This window comes from Notamacropus eugenii, chromosome 1 (assembly GCF_028372415.1).
Source record: "Notamacropus eugenii isolate mMacEug1 chromosome 1, mMacEug1.pri_v2, whole genome shotgun sequence".
NCBI classification, from domain to species: Eukaryota; Metazoa; Chordata; class Mammalia; order Diprotodontia; family Macropodidae; genus Notamacropus; species Notamacropus eugenii.
This window is the reverse complement of record NC_092872.1, coordinates 491,304,172-491,319,448: the sequence shown is the minus strand read 5'-3', so window position 1 is coordinate 491,319,448 and position 15,277 is coordinate 491,304,172. Positions and strand designations below refer to the sequence as shown.

Genomic DNA, 15,277 nt, shown 5'->3' with positions numbered 1-15,277 from the left:
TGAGTTGGCATTTTACCCCATAAGCACTAGGGAGCCATAGAAAAATGTTCCTGGTTGAGAGATATATGGTCAGACAAATGATAGGAACTTCCTCTTCCTCAGGTTATTCCACAGAACTTCAGAAGTGATAGGATGTGAGAGGTCTTCTAATCCAACCCACATCTGAAGCAGATTCCTTCATACAACCTACTCAATTAAATCTAGCCAAGCCAGGGATGCATAAAAATGAACAAAAGTGGAAAAGTGGATAGAAGTGAAGTGGAACCTACTACTTCCCAATGCAACTCCCTACAACTATGGATGCTCTAATGGTTAGAAAGTTTCTCCTTATGCCAAGCCTAAACTTGGCAGTTTATGAACAAAATTGCAAAGCTACAAGGGATCATGAAGGTCATTTAATACAACCTCCCCATTTTAAATATAATGGAACTGAGACCCAAAAAGGTTGAGTCATTTGTCCAAAATCACACAGGAAAGGAGCAAAGCCAGGATGCAAAAGAGAGTCCCCTGACTCCAAATCCAGTGCTCTCTCCACCATGCTATGCTGCCCCCACCCATTCCTAGTTAGTCCTTTAGAAATAAGCATAAGATAAATACTTCCTTCATTTGAAAACAATTCAAATAGTTGCAAAAAAGCTTTCATAAAGCATACCTCCTCCCCCATCTTCTCTTTTCCATGTTAAACATTCCTAGTTCTTCAGACAGTCCTCATATGGCATGATCTCAAGGTTCTTCACCATTCTTATTGCCTTCAAGTTTATAAATGTCCTTCATAAAACATGGCACTGAAGCACAGTACCCTCAGCATAAGCAGTATTTCTCATTAAGGCATGTACCCAGAGAACTTTGCTATATTTTAAGGATACATTTATTGAATACTTAATCATAAAAAACATTGGTTTTATTCATCAAATGAACTAAAGGAAGCAAAACTTGAGGAAACATTTTTAAATTAACAAAAAAGTACTTGGTAAAGTTTTCCTTTTAATAGGATGGTTTCATTTATCTTAACATACATAAAGTTCCTTTCAGTCTTACCTTGGCTGGAAAAGTGTCTTTCCAACTTAGACTTTGCTGCCAGAGTCTAACATTTTGCTAGTGGTAGAGTTTAAAGACTGATGATCAGAAGAACATCTTTTAAAATCTAAAAGATATTGCTTTCTTTGCCCATATCAACCAGAATCTCAGGATCACCACAAGTAGAAAAGTGGCCAGAGAAATCAAAATGAAGTGGTTGTTGATTTTTATCAGTCCTGACTACAGTCCGCTGGAGGCATCAGGCAGTCACAGGGGCTAGATGGGGGAGGAAGGAGGAGGAAAGACCGAAATGACTCCAATAGGTGAAAGGATTCACCAACCAGAAGTCCCATCTGAGCAGGCTAGGCAGCACTTCAGAGAGAGATTGGAAGAGGGAAATGGAGGTGCCTGGGTTGCAAGAAAACTGTTACACTAGAGACGTCATCTTCCTCCAACATGAGAACCTCCAACAGGTTGTGTCTGAGAGAAAGTGGGAAAGCTGTTCCTCTCCTGACAGGCTCTAGATCCTGGGTAGCCTCACCCAACACGAAGGCTGCTGCCATAGTAAGGCATGCCTGAACATACTTGACACATCTAGTACGTATGCCCATGCAGAAATAATTCTCCAGATGTAGTTTGACCAGAGCAACATATAGTAGGATTATCACATCCCTAGCTGTGCCTCTTTTACTGCTTTTTAAGGCCATAATTAATTTGGGGCTTATATCTCACATTGATACTAGTCTTATAATATATTAAATCTCCACATCTTTCTTCCAAATTGCTCTCTGAAAATGTCTACACATGCCTCTCCTATCCTATATTTGTGAAGCTTATTTTCTAAACCCAAGTATAAGGCTTTATATTTATTTCTACTGATTTTCATCTTACTAGATTTAGACTAATGCAGTAGTTTGTTATGACCTTTTTCGATCTTGAATTGTGCCCTGCAGCATGTTAGCTATCTCTGACAATTCCATCTTCATCCAAGTAACAGACAAATATTATATAGCACAGGGCAACATACATGCACCCCACTCAAGACAAACTTCCAAACTGAATTCAGACATTATTATTCCTTGAGTAATTACTCCATTCAGCCAGTTCCAAATCCATCTAACTAGATAATCCTCCAGTCCATAACTCTCCCTTTTCATCAAATACTCAGCTATAATCTAGCTAAATTATATCTGTAACATTCCCTAATTTACCAGCTTAGTAACTTTGTCCAAAAAAAAAAGATATTAGTCTGATATTTTCTGCTTCTGATGAAGGCAAATTGTGATCACCACTTCTGTTCACTAACCACCCTTTTAATAGCACAGTCAATTAAGTCAGTCAGCTAGGATTTGTTAAGTATCCTCTATGTGCCAGCACTGTGCTAATAAGCACTGGCGGGGGGGGGGGGGGGGGGGGGGGGGGGGGGGGGCGCAAAAACCAGTCCTTACTCTCAAGGAGCTCACAGTCTAATGAGTTAAACAACATGAGAACAACTATGTTCAAACAAGATTGGAAATAATCATAGTGGGGAGGTACTAAGGTTAAAAAAGACTTGGAAAGGTTTCTGACAGAAAATGGGACTTTGGCTGAGACACAGGAGGCAGAGAAGCCTTGAGGATGGACAGCATTCCAAGCATGAGGGATAGCCAATGAAAATGCACAGAGTTGGAAGATGGAATGTTGTGATTAAGAAACATCAAAGAGGCCAGCGTTACTGCTTCACAGAGTATGTGGAATAAGGTACAGGAAGACTATAAAGGTAAAAGAGAGACAGATATGAAGGTCTTGAAAATCAAAGACTTTATATTTGGTCTTAGAGCTAATAAGGAGCCACTGGAGTTTACTGGGTAGTGGAGTGATGGGGTCAAATCTCCATCTCAGGATGATCAATTTGACATAGAGTGGAAAAGGGACTTGAGTAGGAAGAGACTTAAGACAGGGAGGACAACCAGCAGGCTATTACTATGGTCTAGGCATGATGTGATGAGGGCATGTTACTAGGGTTGTGGAGTGTCAGAGGAGTGAAGTGGGTGTATATGAAAGATATTATGAAGGTAGAAAAGATGGATCTAGACAACTGATTGGAAATCGGAGGTGGGGGAGAGAAAGTAAGAAGTCGAGAATGAAACCTAGGTTGTATACCTGGGTACCTGAGAATATAGTGGCACCCTCAAAAGTAGTAGGGAAATTCAGAAGTGGGGAGGGTTTGGGAGGAAAGATACCGAGGTCAGTTTGGAGCATGTTGAGTTAAATGTATCTACGGAGCATCCAGTTCCAGATTCCAATAGGCAGTTGGAAATTTAAAGCTGGAAGTCAGGAGAGAGTTTAGAGCTGAACAAATAGATCTGAAAATCATTTGCATAGAGATCATCAAAACCATGGGAGTTATGAGATCATCAATTGATATAGTATAGAGGGAGAAGAAAAGGGTCCTGAACAGTCTTAGGGAACAGCCACAGTTAAAAGATATGCTGATGAAGAGCCAGACACAGGAGACAGAAAACATCTGGTCAGATAAGGAGGAAAACCAGGGGACAGGAGTTTATGAAAGCCTAGGATAAAAGAAGAGGACAATCACCAAATCAGGCAATGTTTCAGAGTGGGGAGTATACTCAATCCTCAGCCAGGAGTACATCCTTCCTGTATTTTAAGCTGTGGTCCAGAAATACTAAACCATTCTCAGGCGAGTTCTTCTAAACCTGTTATTTATTTCCTTTGCTATATCCTTAGCCTTCCTACTGATGTAGTTCTAGAGTCCAGTTTGTTTGAGCCAATGTGTTATAAGCTCTGGATCCTTTCATACTCCACCTCCAGTACTTTTCCTGTGCACAGACTAGAGAGAACTCAAAATTTGCCATCTGGATAAAATACTAGATTTAATGGGGATTTCCCACCATGGCTCCCAATACCATGACTGCTCCAGGACTCAAGACTCCCACACACTGAGCCAAGCCACAATGGCCTCAGCACTTGTGCTAAGCCTCACTCCAAACTAATGCTCATTCTCTATCTGGGCTCTGTTTCCAATTACAGTCCTTATTTCACTATTCCCACAGACTAGTTACTATCACCACCACCTTAACTCTAGCACAGGTTGTACATTCCAAGCTGCCTGGAACATAAAAAATAGCTGCAAGTACCTGTGTGCCCACACAGCCTTATGGGCACAGTTATTTTATTAATGCTGGAATTCTCAGACTGACTCAGTCTTACTTTCAATTTACTTACTTTCAGCTGGTAAAGGCTGCACAAGTTTCAAGGAAAATGGGTCTTTACTAGCCCGATTTAGTTTAGTTTCCTTTGTAACCCTATGTATTTTACTTTATGTATTTAAAAATATTATTCTAAGAAGGAATCCATGGGCTTCATAGATCACAAAAAAGGTCCACGGTATTAAATCATTTTGCATCTAAAATTCTAAAGAGTTCTGTAGCTTTTTCTTATTTATATTAATCCACCACCACCATCAACCTTGCTTCTCTATCACACGAGGCAAGTAATGTCTTTGTGTGACACCTTCCCAGATCTACTCAACTTCATATAACTCTTGTCTGCCTTGACCTTGATTGTCCTTTATCAAACTTCAATACTGGGTCCTTGGAGCTAAAGAGGCTGGTTTAGTCATGTTGGGAATGCTATCATATAAAGTTTTTATCATATCAGATGTTAGATTAGATGACCCCTGAGGTCCCTTTTATCTATGTTGCTGTACAATTATCTAAGTGTAGATAACTTCTTTGAAAAGACAGACTAAATATCACCCTGGAAGCTCTTGGACAGTGGTATAATGGAATGACCCAAAGCTCATCCTGGTCAAACAAAAAGGCAGAGCAGGACTGAGACCAGTTCCAAAACAAGCAATTCTCAGTGTTTATCACAGAAGACTCACATAAGGTTTAGAAGTGAGAAAGCAGACCAATTAGGGTCATGGATCAGGAAGCATCAGGAAGTATCAGACAGACTGAGGTCAGAGACATCTCTTGGCTCTCTGCCTCCCTATATATGAATCCCAAAAATGCTTCACCCTGTAGACAGACACCCCTGTAGCTGTGATATACAGTCACAACTGGTCAAGAGAGCTGGGCCCATTCACCAGAACAACAAGGCTGCCTCAGAGCAAGAAGCAGTGGCAGTGGTCATGCAGACTCACACAGGTGGCAATGTGTCCCATTTACCTCTGCAAGACTGGTGAAAGAATCCTTGATAGTAAAGTGTTATGGTGGCATACTGAGTCAATCTAGAGACTTTGAGCTGGGATTTGGGATATGGCTTAGTTCTGACACGAACTTGCAGATCTTTGAAAGTCTGACCTTTTGAACCTCATTTACTTTTTCTAGGAGTCAGTTTTTTCCCCAGCAAGAGATTTTAATAATCCCTGCCCTCATTACTTCACAGAAATATTGAGAAGAGAATATAATGGGACTACCATCAGGAAAGATTTTCTATGTGCATAAGTTCTTCTTTATCATTCTCACTCTCTCTGGGCCATAAACCCAACAAAACAGTACAAACAAAGAGAACCACTGACCCTCCCCCAGAGGACCAAGAGTCAAAGTTATTTGTGGACTTAATAGGGAAAAGGCCTTTACAGAAACAAAATGATAGGATCAGATGACTTTCATCTAACTCTATCAGAACTGCCTGATTAAGCTTCCACTCTGATCCGCTCACTGAATTGTATCAATTATGCAAAAGTTACAAAAGTTTTGCTTCCTCCAAGAAAATTGCTTCTTCTCTTTAATATTCAGTTTTCACTCCCCATGGCCCTCCCTCCCTTTCTCAAATTAGGCTGCAGCTGCAACCCAAACCCAAAATAAAGTGCCCAGATGTATATTGGTTTCTGTGCTGCTTCAAAATCTCTATTTTCTGCCCCCTCCCACCCTCAACCTACTTAGCAGTGATTCCTTCAAGGCTCAGAAATTACATAGCTCATAACTCCTGGGGAAAGAGATAAGGAAATATATTGTCCACTTCTTCCTGAGGAGTTAGGGCCACAGAGGATGAATTAAATTCCAAATGGTCCAGGAGATTCCTCTGAGACTCTGGGAGGCAGAACTCAGGTGCAGGCAGGAACTCAAGGTCTGATTTGAGGAGGAGCTCCTCTTGGGAACCAGTCTTGCCATCCATCATGAATGGGGTTGTCATGGAACAGGTCTGGGTTTCACCATCTTTGATATCCTGGAGCCCTGGATCAAATGTGAGCAGGTATTAGTGAAACATGAAAAGAAATATCTTCCAACTCAAAATCCCAACTTCACAGAGGTTAATGTGGTATAAAGGAAAGAGTAGTGAATTAGGAGGGCTGGGTTCTAGACCTAGCTTTGCTACAAGGTTTCTGGGTGATGGTAGCAAAAGTCACTTAGCTTCAAGGTCCTCCATATCTAACCCCTGCACCATAACTTTGTTCCTAATGTTTATAATGTGGACGTTCCTTGCCTATACGCCCTAGAGTCCTTAGCACCATCTTCCGTGGGGAGTATTTCTTTACTGTGTAACCCTAAGCAAGTCTCTCTTAGCATGAGTTTTCTCATCCATAAAAGAGTACTAACAGCATCTACTTCAAAAGATTGCTGTGAGGATCAAATGAGATTACATATATAAAGGGTTTTTCAAACATTAAAGGGCTATACAAATGCTGGTCATTATTTCCTGATTCCAAGTTCTTAGTCTCATCCCTTCTTCCTCAGATTATTGTTCATATACTTAACTGTTTACAAGTTATGTATAGGCTTCTTAAGGAGGTGTGAGCATGTATTCAGTTGTTCCAGTAATGTCCGACCCTTCATGACCACACTTTGGAGTTTTCTTAGCAAAGATACTGGAGTGGTTTGCCATTTCCTCCTCCAGCTCTTTTTACAGATGAGGAAACTGAGGCAGGCAGGGTTAAGTGACTTGCCCAGGGTCACACAGTTAGTAAGAGTCCAAGGTCCGATTCTTTTCAATTCCAAGTCCAGTGCTCTATATGCTGAGGGACCCAGTTGCCCTCCTTAAAGATAGGAACTATTTTTATTTTTGCTTTCCTAGGGCAGAGAGGCAGCCAATTTTCATAGTTAATAGAAAGAGTTGGCCTCAAAAGCCAGAGAAAGATTATGGTTCATGTCCCACCTCAGACTTCATGACCCAGGGTAAGTGACTTAACCTTTCCATGCTATAGGCTAAAGGTGTTAAACATACACCTTGAAACATTCCCAGGTTCTGACTGACTCTCAATTAAAATGCAACTGGGAAACTTTTAACAAAATAAATTAAACTACAACAAAGCATATAGAATGTCAACATGTGGCAGCAGGGACCCTGATTATAATTTATTAGCCCTGCTTTCAACTGAGTTGTTACCACTGCTCTGGGCTACTCAATGAGACTGTAAGTTGGAAAGAAGGTGCCATCCTGTATTGGTAGATGAATTTTCCTCATTTGGGAGATCCCTACATATCAACAGAATCACAGGACCATTCCCCTAGTAAATAGCACACTGCCTTGAATACAATAGGTTCTTAATGTTTCTTGGACTAGATATGTAAAAATGTCGAAAGAGCTGTGATTTAATCAGTGTGAATACTGCCTCCACTGATAATGATCTCTCACCCTCCCTGCCTTGTTTCTCATGAGTTGCTATGATCAAAATTACTCATCACTTGGTGGCCAAGGCCCATGGGAAAAGCTACGTTGCACAGAGTAAGGCTGGTCTTTAGATGAGACACTAGATGTCAATCCATCTTTCTGTCCAGTTTGGTAAGAGCTTGTGTTCTAGTGCCCTAGCATTCAAAACCCCAAGTCACCTCCACACCCTGAGAACTTTACAGGTACACACATGCAAGTATAATAGAATTATCCCATAAATATTCACAATGGTCTTTAAGTTATCCATTACTTCTACTTTACAGAGGAGAAAACCGACCCCCATAAGGAGACAATAGTTTTCCATACATCACAGCAGGCCAAAGTTAGAATTCAAACCTTCTGATTTTATCTCTGGAACACACACACACTTACCATATACACTCCTCTGCATCCAAGCCTCAAGGACCCTTTCTGTGATGGGGAGCATCTAGGGGTGACAGTCTAGTTCTCCCTGCATAAAAAACTCAAATTCTCCTTCCTTTTCCAGTATACTATGGCATATCCTAGCATGGCAACCCTCAGGGATGCCTCACCTTGCTCTCCAAGCCATTGGTCAGTGTCACCACTCAGAAGGAAAGGCATGTCATCTTCTACTTCAGATTCTGACATCGACCTGAAATTAAAAGCAAAAACAATCTGTCTGTGAATTTCCATGCATTAACAACACAGGTTCCTTCGGTCTGTCCCTCTTGCAGGGGAATTAAATTTTCCAGGCAAAAGAAATGAAGGGGAGAGGAGGAGTAGTTCAGATCAGAAGATAGATATTACTTACTAAAAAAGGAGGAAAAAAAACAAGAAAGAAATAATACAATAATAGTTCTCTACTATTTGAATATTACATCCATTTTCTGAATTATCCATGGATTTTTTTTAATCCTTGGCTGACTTCTCATCATCCAAAACATTTCCCCCACAGCCCTTCCCACGTCCCAGCTGCTGTGTGCTCAGGGAATGCAAACTAATTTTTATATCAGGCAAAGCAAAAAGATAATTAGGAAAGGAAAACTGTTAAAAAAAAAAATCACCCATCCATGGAAAAACCAAACTTTACTGTTTACTATTTTGGATTGCCAGTGCTCTGTTCCCACTACTTGTATGCATAACAGAGTTTTATTTTATATTCTTTGCACTATGCCCAAGCAAAAATTGTCCAAGAACTTGAGTGATCAGGGAACAAGAATGAGGTTAATGAGGATTTGCTTGGAAATATGTAACTGTGTGTATAGGTACAAACACACAGGGGTTTGTACCTGGTATCCAGAGGAGGCATCATCAAGACATCAGAAGGCTCATGTGGATTCCTCAGTAGCTGTGCTTGAGACACAGCTTCCCCAGAACAGATTCCTACCAGACTTGGCCATTTCCCCATTGCCGAGGTCTCTAGAGGAAAGGCTGGTGGCAAGAAGGAAGGCCAAGGCAGAGAAGGGGTCCTTCCACAGGAGCTCACTAGAGTATCACAGAGACTTGGGTCCGGAGGCAACAAGGCTGGATCTGAAAGCCCTTTCCAAAAAAAAATCTGCCATTACCACATGAGTGAATAGTCCCAACTCTCTGGATCCCCCTTCCAGCCAGATACCCACTTTCTGCTGAGCTCAGGCCCCAGAATAAATTCTTGTCCTGGCAGGAAATAATATGAAATCCCTTAATGGATTTTGCTTCTGTATAACTTTTAAGGTTTACAAAATGCTTCCTCCATTCCCCACCACTGAGAGAATTTAAAAGACTTGCCCCAAAGTCACAAAGCTAAAGAGTATCAACCCCAGAATGATTCCCAACCCTCAGCAATTAAAGTCCTATACTCAGCACCTGTGAGGGAACAAGGAAGGAAAGAGGAAAGAAGAGCCCCGTCAGCACTTACAAGAAGCCTTCAATTGCTTCTAGGACTTTAGCCCAAAGAGATCATAAAAATGGGAAAGGGTCTCATGTACAAAATGTACACATACAAAATATTTATAGCAGCTCTTTGTGGCCAAGAACTGGAAATCGAGGGGCTGCCCATCAATTGGGGAATGGCCAAACAAGTTGTGGTATATGAATGTAATGGAATACTATGGTGCTATGAGAAATGATGCACAGGAAGACTTCAGAGAGCCCTGGAAGGACTTATATGAACTGATGCTCTGTGAAAGGAGCAGAACCAGGAGAACTTTGTGCACAGCAACAACTACAGTATGCAAGAAATTTTTCTGGCAGACTTAGCCCTTCACAGCAATGCAAGGACCTAAAAAATTCCCAATGGACTCGAGGCAAAATGCCATCCACGTCCACAGAAAGAACTATGGAACTGGATCACAGAATGAAGCAGATCATTTTCTCTTGTGTTATGTTTTGTTTTATGATTCCTCCCATTCATTTTAATTCTTCTATGCAACATGACTAAGGTGAAAATGTATTTAATAAGAAAAAAATTACACAAAACTTGCACAAAAGTTAAAAAAAGAAGCCTTCAGTTGAGCCTGAGGACACATAATAAATACAGGGTAAAACAGGTAAGGGAGGATTAACAGAAAGTTCACAGACTTTGGAGTTAGAAGATTTGAGTTTGAATACAGACTTTTCATATTGCCTTCATGTCCTTCAGCAACCCAATTCATCCTCTCTGGGTCTCAACTGGATGGTTTTTAAAATCTCTGGCCAGGCTAAATCCTCAGATTCTAGGATTTGAAGGGGCCAGGTTGTGAAGAACTAAAAGGCAAATGGAGAATTTATATCTAATCCTTGAGGCCATAGGGAGCTACTAGAATTTATTGACTAGGGGGGAGGGGAGGGTGACTTGGTCAGATCCACTATTTAGGAAGATTAATCTGATAGGTAAGTAGAGAATGATGTGAAGTAGGAAAAGACTTAAGGCAGGAAAACTAACCAGAAGGCTACTGCTATAATCCAGTAGTGAGGTGATGAGGGCCTTCACCAGGATGGTTGGCAGGGTCAGAGCAAGAAGGGAGCAAATATATTTGTTGTTGTTCACTCGTTTCAGTCATGTTCAAACTCTTCATAACCCCATTTGGGATTTTCTTGGAAAAAGTACTGAAGTGGATTGCCATTTCCTTCTCCAGCTTGTTTTACAGATGAAGAAACTGAGGTAAACAGGATTAAGTGACTTGCCCAGTAGCACACAGCTAATAAGTGTCTGAGGCCATATTTGAACTCAAGAAGATAAATCTTCCTGACTCCAAGCCTGGCACTCTATCCAGTGCATCACCTAGCTGCCCCTGCAAATATATTATGAAGATAAAATTAACAGGGCTTGGCAACAGAGTGCCTATTGGGTGAGAAGGTTGGTTTGAAAAATTGAGGATGACACCTAGGTTATATGCCTAGGTGACCTGATAGATAGGGAAAGAGACTTCAGAAGGGAAAGATACTGAGCTCACTTTTGAACAGGGTGAATCTAATACGTCTATGAGACATCCAGTTCCAGATGTCCAATAGGCAGCTGGAGACGAGACTAGAGGTTAGGAAAGAAGTTAAGGCGGGAAAAACATATCTGACAATCATCAGCAAAGAGATGATGATAATTGAAGCAATGGAAGTTAATAAGATCACCAAGAGAAATATCAAAGGAGAAGACAAGATGGGCCAGGATAGAACAGGGGAACAATCACCTGGATAAAGATTAAGCAAAAGAGACTGAGAAGGAACAGTCAGGTAGGAGAGGAACCAAGATAGAGTAGTGCTAAGGAAACCTAGAGGCCAGAGGGCATCAAGGAAAGGAGGATGTTCAACATTGTCTGCAGAGAGGTCAAGAAAGATGAAGACTGAAAAAAGGTCATCAAATTAGGCACTTAAGAAATCAATGTTAACTTTGGTAAGAGCAGTTGTGATTGAATGATGAGGCTGTAAGCTAGACTGTAGAGTTAGAAAGAGAGTGTGAGGAAAGGAAGTAGAAGCATCAATTATAGATGGACTTCGGAAAGAGTTTAGCCACAAAAGGGAGAAGAGATAAGGGCCCACAGATAGTTCAGATCAAATGACAGTTTTTCGAGAATGGGGAGACATGGGCATGTTTGTAGGCTATGCAGAAGAAAGAAGTAAACACGGAAAGATCAAAGTGAAAGAGTAAGGATGATGGAGGGGGAAGTCTGTTGGAGAAGACACTATAATTCAAAAATCCAATAAACATTTATTAATCATTTACTACATGCTAGGCACATCATCATTTCTCTGATGTCATAGTCCTCTTAGAAAACGAAGGACAAACACAAGTACTGGGGATACAATTAATAGTTCATTGTATTATATATAGTGTATTATACAATAATACTATCTTATATATTATATAATTAATATTGGGAGAGGGGGAACAAAGGAGTATCTAATTCCATGGAACTAAACTAAGCAGAGTAGCAGATGCAAAGTAGAACAAATGAATAAAAGCCTGAGCAAAAAGAGGAACATAGAAAGATTGTCCTTCTTTTCAAAGGGAAGTTAATAGATGTCTATATTTAAGATGTAGAAAAAGATCTATGTGGAAGTATAAGAAAGAAGAATCCAGAATGAAATTAGTACTCTAAATAAACAAACAAAAAACACTTCTGTTCACAATACCCAAAAAAAAACCATGCCCTGACTTTGTCTTAATTCTCCCTAGTCCAAGATATTTAGGTCAATCTATCGAAGGATTTATATTCATGAGAATATGGTTGCAATTTTATAACTGAAGTCAGTTGGGGAGAAATAAGCTTACTTTATAACCAGCTCTGTTAGAACACATCTTCTACCAACAGAGAACTGGCATTGAACTTCTAACAACAGCTCAAAGACTCTCTCTCATGTCAAGTCTGTTGATGGGGAAAGGTTTCCAACAGACTCAGCCCCTGGCTTACCTTTTTCAAAGACAGAACATGTGTCTTCCAAGGCATTATCCATAGGTTCACCCAACATCAGTGCTGGTTTGCTATTTTCCACCGGAGAGGCCAGGCAGCCTGGGGATTCCCTTTGTCTGACCAATGAAAGACACTGACAGTTAACCGGGGCTTCTAGGCAGCTGAAGACGTTTTCGGATTTTTTTAATTTAAATTTCCTTAAAGTAGCAGGTTGTCTATGTTGAAGTCCCTTCCAAATCTAAATTTATGACTGACCAAAAATAGACTTTCTAACAGAGCTTCCATACTTGTTTAGAAGAATTAGGGAAATGTCGACAGTATGGAGTTCAGTAAAAAGCTCTGTAGCTAACATAGGCACATTTGGTATATATGTGGTGCTTTCTACTACATGACAATTTCTTCTCCCACTAATTCCCACTGTCCCCAACCATGTAAGAGAGCCCAAATCTGAGATCACACTACTGCTTGCAGAAATGAACCAATCATTTCAAATTCCTTCTCTACCCCATACAGTAAGAGCTGTCTAAAACAATGCTTCTTAAACTGTGGTTCTCGAGAGAAAAAAGTTTAAGAAGCCCTCATCTAAAATGTAATATAAGCCTTATGTTCATATGGTCATGAATCTTAGAAGGTCACACTTTTCACCTTGCTGACATAAAACATGAAAACCCAGAATCACCTCCCTACCCAAGCAAGGGATTCAAACAGGACTTTTGTGAAGGATTTATTTAGTAATCTGTACTTTACAAACCATCTTCATATCTGTCAAAACAGTGAATGTAGGTAAAGCACCTTCGAAAAAGTAAAGCCTTCAAATCAAAAAGGCAGGAAATGGTAAAGCTAGGACTTCTGACTCCAAATCTAGTCCCCTTCCCATACAAGTTAATCTAAAAAGGTATGATATACCTTGAAATTTCATCAGCTTTATAAATGAGTTGAGAGGCATAATGGCATAACAGATATAGAGCTAGCCTCAAAGCAGGAAAACCCGGACTCAAGTTCTGCCTCTGATACATATCAGTTGGAGACTCTGAGCAAGTCAATTCACCTCTTAGCTCTTCAGGAAATAAGACTATAAATTGTAGAAAAGGTATCAACCTGCATTTGGTAGAGGGAGTTTTCACAACCAATGAAACCACATGTCCAATCCCCATCCCTATAAATGAGTTACATTATCTTTTGGGAGGGGGGAAGGAAATGAAGTACAGGATTATTAAATGTTGAAATACTAACCTAGCTGTATCAAGGGCTCTCATCTCTGAAATCTGCTTTCTGGTATCTGGAATCAACACATTCTTCTGCCACTTCTGACATACTTCCTCTGAGGGAGCGAGAATCTGTAATTTAAACATGTATGCACAGAGCCAGCATCACCGCAGGACACTGGCAAGGAGAGTGGAAGACAGCAAGATACCCCCACCAAATGAAGTCTTTTTGGAATATACGTAGACTCTACAGGAAGATTCCCACACAGAGGAAAAGTGGAAACATTCCACAATTTGAAAGGAATGAAGTGTTGGTCCTCAGGCATCAGCCATGATGATAAATTGTAATTTAATAATCAGGATTAAAGACCCATGCCTTAAAAACATCCCATTCCTCTCCTGACTCAGGGAAGCCTAGTTCCACATATTGGGGCACATCACAGCAATTACAAAAACAACCTACTCAAACTGTGGTATTTATATCAACTCACAGTGCTCTGTTCTTCTGTGGGCACAAGGGTTCGAGCAAGCTTTAAATACTGTACAGCCATTTCCAGGATGGAGGCCATGTCCTCTCGACGACCTTCAAACTTGGGCAGCAGGATCCGAAGCCGTTCACAACTTACAGAGATTCGTTTCCTGTTTATACCCAAGCACCCCCACCCCCACGTCCAGATAAACAAATAGTCCAAGTTTGGGTCTCACTCCTCTGGACAGAATAGCTGAGATACACAAATGAAAACGCTAAGCCCCATGTACTCATAAGTTGATGGTTGCTTCCCGAAGTTGCCCTGCATGGGGATGATTATGCTTTGGTTTTGTGGGTCTGAGTCAATTAACTCCATTTTGTGTCCAATGAATGACTCCTTAACCTTGACCACAAATTAAACTCCCTAAGCCTGTATTTAGTCTAAAACTATGATTTCCTCACTAGTAGGAGCTCCCTTTGAGCAAACTCTACCAAGGCAGATAACCAACTGTTTTGCAACCTATAGTCATAGAGTTGCCTAAGGGCATAAAGATGTTAAATTACTTGCTCTATAATCCTATAACTCAAGTGTCAGCTGCAAGATTTACTAGGTCTTCCTGCCTTTGAGACCAATTCACTATCTACTACACCATGAATCCTAGTTAATAATTTCATAATTATAAAGGGGAACTATGATGTCAATGAAAAGGGTACATTTTCCCCCCTTTTCCAAGATAGTCAAGAAATCCTCTAGGACACTCCTACCAGGCTGTCTTTAAATACCAGAATTTCCAAATATCCAGTCATATCCATTCAGACCCCAAAAAATGGATACTTCAAAAAAATATTTTTTTCAAGGACTTTAACCATCTGTCAATTCTAAAACTGGCAGGTGGAAAAGGAGCTAAAATTATTGATTGCCATCCTACAGTTTGAAAAATTGAGGCAAAAAATAGGAAAGTCACTTGATCACGATTGTGTGGCATTAGTGTGTGAAGGCAGATCAGAATGAAGGACCCTGGGTGAGCATCACCTCAGTGTTACTTTCTCTTTTTTTTTTTGGCAGTGGTCCAACTAATAAAATACCACCAAGTCATCTCCCTCACATTTAAGTTCACCATTGCAGAGATTTTTTTTTA

General features: G+C 40.5%; 1 protein-coding gene across 3 annotated transcripts in view; it reads right to left on the bottom strand.

The window, feature by feature from the left end:
- Positions 1-845: 845 nt before the first annotated feature.
- The window catches only part of SOHLH1 (spermatogenesis and oogenesis specific basic helix-loop-helix 1), a 58,121-nt gene continuing 43,689 nt past the window's right edge, over positions 846-15,277 (bottom strand). For all 3 annotated transcript variants that reach the window (XM_072632992.1, XM_072632994.1, XM_072632991.1), the window contains 6 exons: positions 14,161-14,308; positions 13,698-13,801; positions 12,465-12,580; positions 8,889-9,138; positions 8,172-8,251; positions 846-6,203 (listed from right to left, as the gene is read on the bottom strand). In XM_072632992.1, the coding sequence (XP_072489093.1) occupies positions 5,947-6,203; positions 8,172-8,251; positions 8,889-9,138; positions 12,465-12,580; positions 13,698-13,801; positions 14,161-14,308 (955 nt within the window). In that variant the 3' untranslated portion in view covers positions 846-5,946. The remainder of the gene's footprint in view (positions 6,204-8,171; positions 8,252-8,888; positions 9,139-12,464; positions 12,581-13,697; positions 13,802-14,160; positions 14,309-15,277) is intronic.